The 10,233-nt window shown below is 43.9% G+C and overlaps 1 protein-coding gene across 1 annotated transcript in view; it reads right to left on the reverse strand.

Moving 5' to 3' along the window:
* The window catches only part of ACBD6 (acyl-CoA binding domain containing 6), a 208,056-nt gene extending 205,609 nt beyond the window's left edge, over positions 1-2,447 (reverse strand). The window contains exon 1 of the mRNA XM_031936979.1: positions 2,223-2,447. Coding sequence (XP_031792839.1) covers positions 2,223-2,447 — 225 coding nt within the window. The remainder of the gene's footprint in view (positions 1-2,222) is intronic.
* Between the last annotated feature and the right edge of the window lie 7,786 nt (positions 2,448-10,233).

The raw sequence follows: 10,233 nt of genomic DNA on the forward strand, positions 1-10,233 counted from the left end.
AAAGAACTCTGGGTGATGACTAAAAACCATTACATTGAATTCCCAATCCCTATATTTATGCACACCTGCATTTTTTATTTCCTTCACAAGCTAATTGTACAATATTTCAGAGTCTGATTCTTTTTGTACAGCAAAATAACGGTTTGGTCATGTATATTTTTTGTGTATCTAATTTATATTTTAATATATTTAACATCTACTGGTCATCCTGCCATCTAGGGGAGGGGGTGGGGGGGTAAGAGGTGAAAAATTGGAACAAGAGGTTTGGCAATTGTTAATGCTGTAAAGTTACCCATGCATATAACCTGTAAAGAAAAGGCTATTAAATAAAAAGAAAAAACAAAAAAACAAACAAAAAAATAAATAAATAAATGCTTGCTGACTGACTGTGTCTCCTTCCAGTTTCCTCATCTATAAAATGGGACAACTGTTTTAGATGATGACCTAAAATTCTTTTCCAATTCTGAAATGTCTGATTCTAACAGGAAACCACGGTTAGTCAAAAGAGAAATGAAAGACAGGCAAACATTAAAAAGAACAACAAAAATAGTAGTAATCCTTTATTTGGTCCAGCATTTGTCTTGTTTATTGCAATAAAACTATTATTCTCTCACAATCTCAAAGCTCTTCATTTACAATTACCACATTAACTCACTTGATATTCTTGTCCAAACAAAAGAGAGAACTTTTATGATCACCCCTATTTCACAGATGATACAACTGAAGCCTAGAGAGCTTAGATATTCTATTCAAAGTCAGCTAGATTGGGAGACCTGAACCTTTCCCAGTCCCCCAAGCACTGGTGCCTTCCCTTGGTTAATTATCCCCACTTCACTCTGTCTCCGAATGTTTGCAGGCTGCCTCTCCCATTAGACTGCAAACCCCCAAGGGGCTTTTGCTCCTTCTTCATATGCCCAAAGCTTGGCACTTCATAAATGCTTACTCAATTTACCAACAGGTAAAATCCTGCCTCGGGCACCGTGAAAAGAGGCCTAGGCCTGGAATTAAATAGAATGAGTTCACTTACTAGCTGAGTGACTGGGCAAAAAAAATAAACTGATATATATATATATATATATATATATATATATATATATAAAAAAAATAAATAAACATATATATATATTATATATATATACTGGGCAAAAAAAAATAAACTGATATATATATATTACATAGATATATATATACTGGGCAAAAAAATAAACTGATATATATATATATACTGGGCAAAAAAATTAAATAAACTGATATATATATGTATACTGGGCAAAAAAATAAACATATATATATATACTGGGCAAAAAAATTAAATAAACTGATATATATATATATATATATATATATCACCGTGGGAGGGAGGTGTTATTATGATCCCCATTTTATATATAAGGAAACTGAGACAAAATGACATATACATATATATATACTGGGCAAAAAAAAACTGATATATATATGTGTATGTGTATCATATATATATATATATACATATATATGTGTGTATATATATATATATATATATATATATATATATATGTGATCATAATAACACTTCCCTCCCACGGTGATTGTGAGGAGCAATAAGAAAACCGTTATAAAAAGCCAGCACGGCACCGGGCCAAATAAATGTTACATATTGCTATTATTATTACTAGCTGTGTCATTAATACTAGTGTTACTAACATGTCACTGAATTTCTAATTACCTCAGTTTCATCATCTATAAAATGGAAATAAATCTCCCAAAATCGTTTGCAGGATCCAATGAGATAACAGTTGTAAAAAGTGTTTGGCAACCCTGTATTTGCACTGTAATATACATATACATATGCACACATATATAAATTTAACATCTCTGTAACCTGCAAAGCCCTTACTGTTATTCGGCTGACCCCTGAAGGGGGTCCCTCCCACTCCGGCCCCCGAAGAAGCCAAAGCCAGATATTCTAGGCAGACAGGCAGGTAGGGGAATGGATGGGGAAGATTCACGTTAGCGGGCAGAAAGGCAAACAGAACAGCAAACAGACCCGGAGAGGCTCCGAGGGCATCTTGGATAGATATGTTAATAGATAGGGGGATGTTGATAAAAAAACACTGACGCGGGGGAGGCGAGCACGTGTATGCGCGTTTGCACGCCCGCGGGGGGAGGGGGAATGTCCTCTCGCGCCGAGCCTGCCCTTGACCCCGTCCGTGACCCCTTCTGCTCGCTGCGCGGCCTGTTACCTGCTTGTACCTGGCGTACAGGTAGAGAAGCTGCTCCCTGCTGGCCACCTGGACCAGGCCCTGCAGGTGAGCCGCCGCCTTCTCAAAGAGCTCCACCAGGTTCCTGGGGGCCTCCCCCTCGAGGCCGGGCGGGGAATCCCCCACGTCCCCGGACTCGTCCCCCGAGCTCAGCTCTCCGCCGCTGTCGCCAGTCGTGGTCCCCGGGGCCGGGTAGGGGGAAGCCATCGCCCCCCGGCCCGCTCGGGCTCCCGGCGCCGCTCCCGCGCTCGCTCCCCCGCGTCTGGTCCCTTCAGTAACTGTGCTCGGGGGCGCCTGAGGGGAAGCGGGGGCCGGGGGAGGTTGGTGCCCAGCCTCGCTCACTCCCCGCGGGCCCGGTCTTTGGCACTCCGGCCAGAAGGAAGTTCTCAGGCCTCGGGGTCCGATGCCTCCAACGGCGGGAGGAAGGGGCGGGAGCGAGGGCGAGGGGCGCGGAGGAGGAGCGGGGCGCGCTCCGAGGGAGGGAGCGTGAAGGCTGGGGCAGGGGGAGGGGTGAGAGCGACGCGAAAGGAGAGAGCGCGCGGAGGCGCGCGCAAGCCGGGGTTGGACCCGCTCGGCGCCGGTAGTGGCTCCGGCCCCGAGCCCTGCCACCCGCGGTACCGAGATGTGCCTTCCCCCTCAGAGGGGGAGGGGGGAGATAATGGGCCTGGCGAAGGCCAGATGGCTCGGAACGCCCTCGCCCCCCTCCCCTCGCCGCGGGTGGCCGGGAATGAGGCTGACGAAGTAGCGGTGCAGCGGCCTCAGGGGCGCCGGGGAAAACGCCAAATTGGGGAACAAGGTTCCGCCCGACGCCGCCGCCTCCCCGCGGCCCCGCCCCCTCCCCGCGGCCCCGCCCCTCCCCGCGACCCCGCCCCCTGCTGACATCCTGCACGGAGACCCGGCCCGAGCGCGGCTCCCCTCCGGGCCTCGTCCTGCACACTGCATCCGCCTGCACGTTCTCTGACGCCCCCCGCCCCCCCGCTGCGGCGCCCCGAGCGGCGGGAAAGGTCACGGGCTGTGGGCGTTAACGCCGCTCGGGGCGCCGCAAAATCGTGCCCGGCCTTGCCCCGCCGCCCCGGGCCGCGCTTTCCTGCTGAGGCAGGTGGCTTCTGAACGCTTGTGGGCCTGACTTCCAGGTCTCCTCCTGCCCTGACTGTGACTTGTTGTCCACATCCATTCCGCCCTTTGTATAATGCAGCGCGATGCAACACGATGAAACCCGGCTGGGGGCGAAAGTCCGTCCCTCCTCTCAGGGAGCTTACAGTCTCACCGAGGGGGGGGGGGGGAGGAGGGGGGGAGGGGAAGGAGGGGGGGAGGGGGGCGGCACGCAAAGCGGCGCACGCAAACCGAGGTGCACGCGGGATAAGTGGGAAGTGACTGAAAGGAGGCGTTCCGAGGGCTCGGGAAGCTCCCTGCGGAGGCGGGATTTTAGCTGGGAAACTGCAAGCGCAGCCTCACACGCTGTTCCACAGATTCTCCGCAGCAGATCACAGCGTCGCGCACTGAGAGCTGAAAAGGAGCTCCGAGGCCCTAGAATCCAGAACCCATTTCACAGGTGAGCAAAAAGAGACTGGCCTGGAAGAGCAGGGGATGCTCAATAACCATGGAACTAGAAGGATCGCTGAAGCCCAGGCTGCGTGAAGATGCCTCTAGCGGCTGGAAAGCACGGGACCAGCCTGGACCAGCTCCAAGACCACCTTGGGCAGCTGCTGCAGACGCAAGGACTTGAGGACTTTCCAGAAATTCTGCGGGCTGGCTTATGGTGCCCTTAACCAACGCTCCTCATCCAAAAACCTCTAGAAACTTTTAATATCTCACATTTTCCCACACCTGCCTTGAGCAGCTGCTCGAAATTCTCTCTCTCTCTCTCTCTCGTTTCTCTGTCTCTCTCTCTGTGTCTCTCTCTGTGTCTCTTGTTTCTCTGTCTCTCACTGTTTCTCTCTTTCTCTGTGTGTCTGTCTCTCTGTCTCTGTCTCTTGTTTCTCTGTCTCTGTCTCTCTCTCTCTGTTTCTGTCTCTCTGTACGTCTCTTTCTCTGTCTCTCTCTGTGTCTCTGTCTCTCTGTGTATGTCTCTGTCTCTGTCTCTCTTGTTTCTGTCTGTCTCTGTGTCTGTGTGTGTCTGTCTGTCTCTGTGTGTGTCTGTCTCTCTTGTTTCTCTGTATCTCTCTCTGTCTCTGTCTCCCTGTCTTTCTCTGTATCTCTCTCTCCCTCTCTCTCTTTCTCTTCTCTGTCTCTCTCTGTCTCTTTCTCTCTCCACTCACTCCCCTCCATCTCTGTTTCCCTCTCTCTGTGTTTCTCTTCTCTCCTCTTTCTCTCTCTCTCTCTTCTCTCTCCCTTTTCTCTCCCTTTTTCTCTGTCACTGTATCTGTCTCTTTTCTCTCTCCTTCTTTCTGTGTCCCTGTCTCTGTGTCTCTGTCTCTGTTTCTCTTCTCTCTTTCTTTCTCTCTCCCCTCTGTCTCGGTTTGTCTCTCTCAGATCTCCCCCATTCCCTCCCTCCCTCTCTCCCCTTTCTTTCCCCCTTCCTCCTTCTCCCTTGTAAGTTTTGTTTTGTTTTTTGTTTGGGGTTTGTTGGTTTTATTAATTTTTTTTTACAAGCTCTTCTCAGACAAATACATTGTAATCTGCGATTGGGTTCTGTTTTATTTAGGCTCCTTTTTTTGGACCTAGTATCTTTTAATAGGTTTTACAAGAAAAAACTATCTAAACCCAAGTACATCTCTTTGTCCACTAGGTCATGCTGCCTTTCAAATTGAGGTCTGTCTTCCTCTAGGTTTTTTAATCTCGCATACAGTGCAACAATTAAGCTGTCAGCCCAACTTTCCAGGTTACACCTGTTTCTACGTGAAAATATAGATACAGAAAAAAAAATCACACATGAATACTTATCACAGCATTGAACAAATGGGGCCATTAATGTATAAGCATTACTTTAAATGTGTGGTTAAGAATAAAAAAAATTGAGGTTATATGTACAGATAAAATAAGCAGAAAAATCACAGTTTCTCTTCCAGCAAGTCAGAAAGGGCAAAGGAGATAAAACTTTAGGACTTGCTTGAACAATTGGTCAATGAATCAACAAGCATTTATTAAGAGTGTCTCCTCGCTGCATTGTGCTGTAGCTACACTTGCAGAAGTGAGTCAGTCTCTGCCTTCAAAGTCTTGACATTCTAGTATGGGGATATAACACACTTAAAAGAGTGGTCAGCAAGGAAGGGGTTATAAGTGGAATTATAGGACTACAGGTTATCATGCCCTTTCTCCTAGCAATGTTAGTAATAATCTGATTATTATTCCAAGATCAAAAGGGGTGCTTCCCAGCTTTCACTCTTTGTACAGAAAAAGCTCCATCTCTGATATGTATTAATGGAAACTTACTTCTTTTAAGAGTTCCAGGTGATTCATGGGATGCCATGTATTATATGCTATCTGTCTGTAAGCATAGGCTTACAAATTACTGCTCTAGGATCTCTGTAAAAATCAACTGGCTGAGAGGAATACAAGGATGAATATTCAAATTAGCTAACAAAGGGGCGATGGAAGGGTGTTAGCTACGCCTGTAGCTATGGCCTTGCGGGGCCCAGATAGATACTTATCTGTTGTGAAGTTATTGATAAAAAAGAGGAGACCTCAACTGCTTTTAAGAGTGAAAGCAAAAAGCAATAAACAATTAACACTTACAGGATACATGCCAGATACCTGCCAAGTTCCAGAGAGATGGTTTCACATTGTTTTCCAAGTGATGGATCAAAAGACTTGTAGCTTGGGATTCTCTAGATCAAAACTTCTTTAACTGTGGGTCACAACCCCATATGGAGTTGCATAACTGAATGTGGATATCATGAAATTATCACTTATTATCAGTAAGTGTTTAATTTGTACACTATTTTATTTAATTATGGACCCAGGTCATGTAAAAATTTCTTGGACAAAAAGGGGTTAAGAGTGGAACAAGTTTAAACTCTGTTCTAGATGAATACCAACTCAAGATTCTACTGTCACAACAGACATGGCACAAAAGAAAATGTCTGTCAAAGACCCTAACAAGAGGATAAAGTCCTTATTTATTCATTTAATTGTGTGTGTGTGTGTGTGTGTGTGTATATATATATATATATATATATTTAGTAATACTGATTCATTTATTGGTTATTATTATTATATGGTTATATATTTAATAATTTATATATTTAACTCAGCGTGAGAAAGGATACATTTGTAGTTTTAAAATTGGGAGAAACAAAACCATGTCCTTATGGATATGATTAGAAGAATAGAGACTCTATATGACACTACAAACCTAATCCTGGCAATCACAATGTCCTTTTCTGTCTCTTCACACAGCCACCATCCTAGTTCAGGCCTCAGCACTTCAGCCTCCTGATTGAACTCCTGAATTCCAAATTTACCCCTTTCCATTCTGTCCTCCATAGAATTGAGAAAATCTTTGCAAACCACAAACCAGAGCACATCACTCCCATGCTCAGAAATGTGCAGGACTTTTCCTAGTATTGCTGGGATAAAATACAAACTCCTCAGCTTAATTTCTAAAGGCCTTCCCAACCTAACTCATCTTCTCCAGACTTATTACAAGTTACTCCCCTTAGATATCTCTATATTTTAGCCCAAAGCAGCATTCTGTCTCCAACCTTTCTAACTTAGCACTGGTGATCTCCCATATCTGATGGGCTCTTCCCTTTCCCTCTGCTCCTCCTTTCTTTTTCCTGTTTTCCCTCTTCTAGCTCTAAAATCACGGTGTAACTCCAGTGCCACCACAAACCTTTCTGGATCTTCCCATTGTTAGGCTTTCTCTTTTCATCTTGAAAATTTAACAATCACTCCTAACCAGTTTGAACTGACTGACACACACTTCTGGACCCACATCACAAATGCAAGACACTCAAACAGATGGACGAAATCTGAACAAAATCCCATAACTCCTTTGCTTGGCTATATCTGTTGTTCTCAGCAGCTGTAGCTTTTATGAAGAAAGCCAGTAAATGAAATCTGTAATGCCATGTTGAATGATGAAGCAAAAATCCCTCACATTCACTATGGTATTAGATGAGTGAGATTGCAAGAATATCTCTCTTGTGTTCTGGGATTTCCAGTAAGTGATAATGCCAGATATATTTATTTGTGAGACCTTGGGGCCTTCCATCCCTCTTTCAGATCCCTCCCTTGATATATACTGTGAGACCCCAGGCAAGACATTAAAACTCTCAGTGCCCCAGGCAGCTCTGAGGCTAGAAATTACAGAGCAATAATTGGAGATTTGCTTTGATAAAGGAAGTTTTCTCATCTAGAGTTAACTACATCAGAGAAATCAGAGGTCCAATTTAAAAAAAAATAAATTAGGGTAAATATATTACTGTAATACTGGTAAATGCTTGTTGTCTTTCCTATCCTTGTATTCTTAAAGGGCTCTAGACTCTGTCCCAATCTCTCATTCTGAAAGACTCGTAATTGTACAGAGAATAACCATCTGTACTTGGGATTGTGCCCTTTACCTTAGGGCATGTAGAGGTTAAAAAAAAAAAAAAAAGGCTCACAGATAAAAGCTCAGAGCCTTGAATAAGATACGGTCTAATCTCAATATGGCATTCCAGCCATGAGTCTAGCTGTCTGTTGAGGAGGAGGAGGAGGAGGATGAGGTAGCAGCTAGTGTTTTTATGGGCCGCTAGATGGTTCAGTGAATAGAATGTTAGACTTGGGATCAGGAAGATTCATCTTCCTGAGTTCAAATACAGCCTTAGACATTTACCTATAAAAGGACCACTCTGGTATCTTTGCCAAGAAAATCCCAAACGGAATCATGAAGAGTTGGATACAACTGAACAAGACATTTATAGCATCTATTACGTGCCAAGATTGTGCTAAGTACTTTATAAATAACTCCTTTGATTCTCATAGCAACCCTGGGATTCGAGGTGCTACTGTTATATCCATTTTACAGTTGAGGAAGCCATGGCTGACAGAGGTTAAATGACTTGCCCAAACTCACCCAGCTTGTACATTATCTGAGGCTGCATTTGAACTCGAAACTTCTGACTCCATGCCCAGTGCTGCATTAACCTAGTTCCCTCTTAGCCAGTCACTTCCTTGGAAGGACCTTCTGGACTAAAGCTAGAGCTGAATCCATATGAAAGGCAACACTTCTAAACTGTAAAGCAGAAGCAACAAGAATCCCAAATGTGCACTCCGGCTACCCCACAAGTACATCTATGTAGATTGATGTTTACATGACCACACTGAATCCTGGCACAGGATACATCTCACAGGTCCAGGTAAGGACACTATTATTACCTAGAAGCACCCAAGGGCCAGAGTAGCAGTTTAAGACAAAATTCTGTTGGCTGCAACTATATTGTTCCATTCATCTTCAGATATGCAAATTTTGCTGTGGACTATTCATTTCTCTCCTCTTGTTATAGATTTATCAAATATTAATCTGAATAATGGTATATGAATATGAAAGATATTACTTCTCTGACCCCCACATTACTAGTCTCCAGTATCTTGTATTATTATAGCCTAACCTTGTATTAATAGCTTTCTATTACCACATGAATGCTACTAATATATGAACATCTTTATGAGGAACTTAATTCCTTTATCCCCACCCGGGATTAGATTGAGAAACTGGTCAGTGTTTCCATATTCCTAAAATGAAATCCCATCTTTTTCACATAAATGTTCTTTCAGTATAACAATATGGTTGGAAGTCATGGAATGCCATAATCTCTGAGGTGTCCAAAATCACAGCTTGCAGAAGAGCAGCATGTAAAGTGGAAAGTGCCTGGGAGGTGTAAATCGGCTGCTTTATTAAAATAAGACCAGTTTTATATATATATACACACACACACACACACACACACATATATATGTATGGTATGCATATATATACACACATACACATATATGTATGTATATACACACATATATACATGTGTTTATATATATAAAGCAATATTAAAGAAATCATCAAATAGGTATAGCAAGATTATTTTATAATTTAAGCTACTAAACAAAGGTACCACGTTGCTATGGGGTTCAGACACATGCCTGTAATTAATCTAGTCACTGGACAGGATGGAAATCCTCTCTTGGGGAAAGATGCCAAGACCAATCCAGGATCCAAGGCTGAATATAGATGCTGGGCCAGATTAGGAAACATAGTTTTTTTTGAAATACCCAGCTCAAAAGACAAAGCCATGAGCATGAAGGTCAGGGTTGGAACAGACGTTTGAAGCCCGAGAGATGTGCATGGAATTCAGGAGGTCTGATTACTAGGAGCTTCAGAAAAATGACCGTTTTTTGTCTATTGCAATTTTTTTTCCTCAGAAGCTCTAGCCTTTTCTCAGTGTGTTACCAAATAGAGATGGAGACAATCACACACCATTCTGCCTGGGTACACTTGGGTTTCATGTTATACAACCTCAGTTGGGCCCTCACTGCTGCTAGGCAACCAACCTTCTATTCTTGCCTTCTGAACTAACTACTGCACTCACCAAGCAACTCTTCCAAACTTTTTCATCCCTCTTCAGACCTTCCATGGCTCCCCCTTACCCATCCTCTCCTCAAGAACCTTCCCTCATATTTTATAGAAAAAATCGAAGCCATTCACTATGAAGCTCCCTTTTCTGCTCTTTTCTTCATCTCACATCACTCAGTTGGCTTCTGACACTGTTTCCTCTTCCCCTGACCTCTCTACCTGCATAGTCTCATTCTATCCTGCCTCCTCCAGCATATGACTGGACTCTGTCACTTATCTTCAATCTCTTCCTGTCTACTGGCTGCTTACCTGCTGCCTACAAACACTCCCATGTCTCCTCTATCTTCAAAAAAACCTCAATTGATCCTGTCCCCACTATCCTCCTCTTATCTCTTCTGCCCTTGGTGGCAAAACTCCTGGAGTGTCCACAATAAATGCTTCAATTTTTCTCTCCTTTCACTTTCTTCTTAACTCCTCACCATCTGCTCTCTCCAAAATTACCAA

Source organism: Sarcophilus harrisii, chromosome 4, assembly GCF_902635505.1.
Source record: "Sarcophilus harrisii chromosome 4, mSarHar1.11, whole genome shotgun sequence".
Taxonomy (NCBI): Eukaryota; Metazoa; Chordata; class Mammalia; order Dasyuromorphia; family Dasyuridae; genus Sarcophilus; species Sarcophilus harrisii.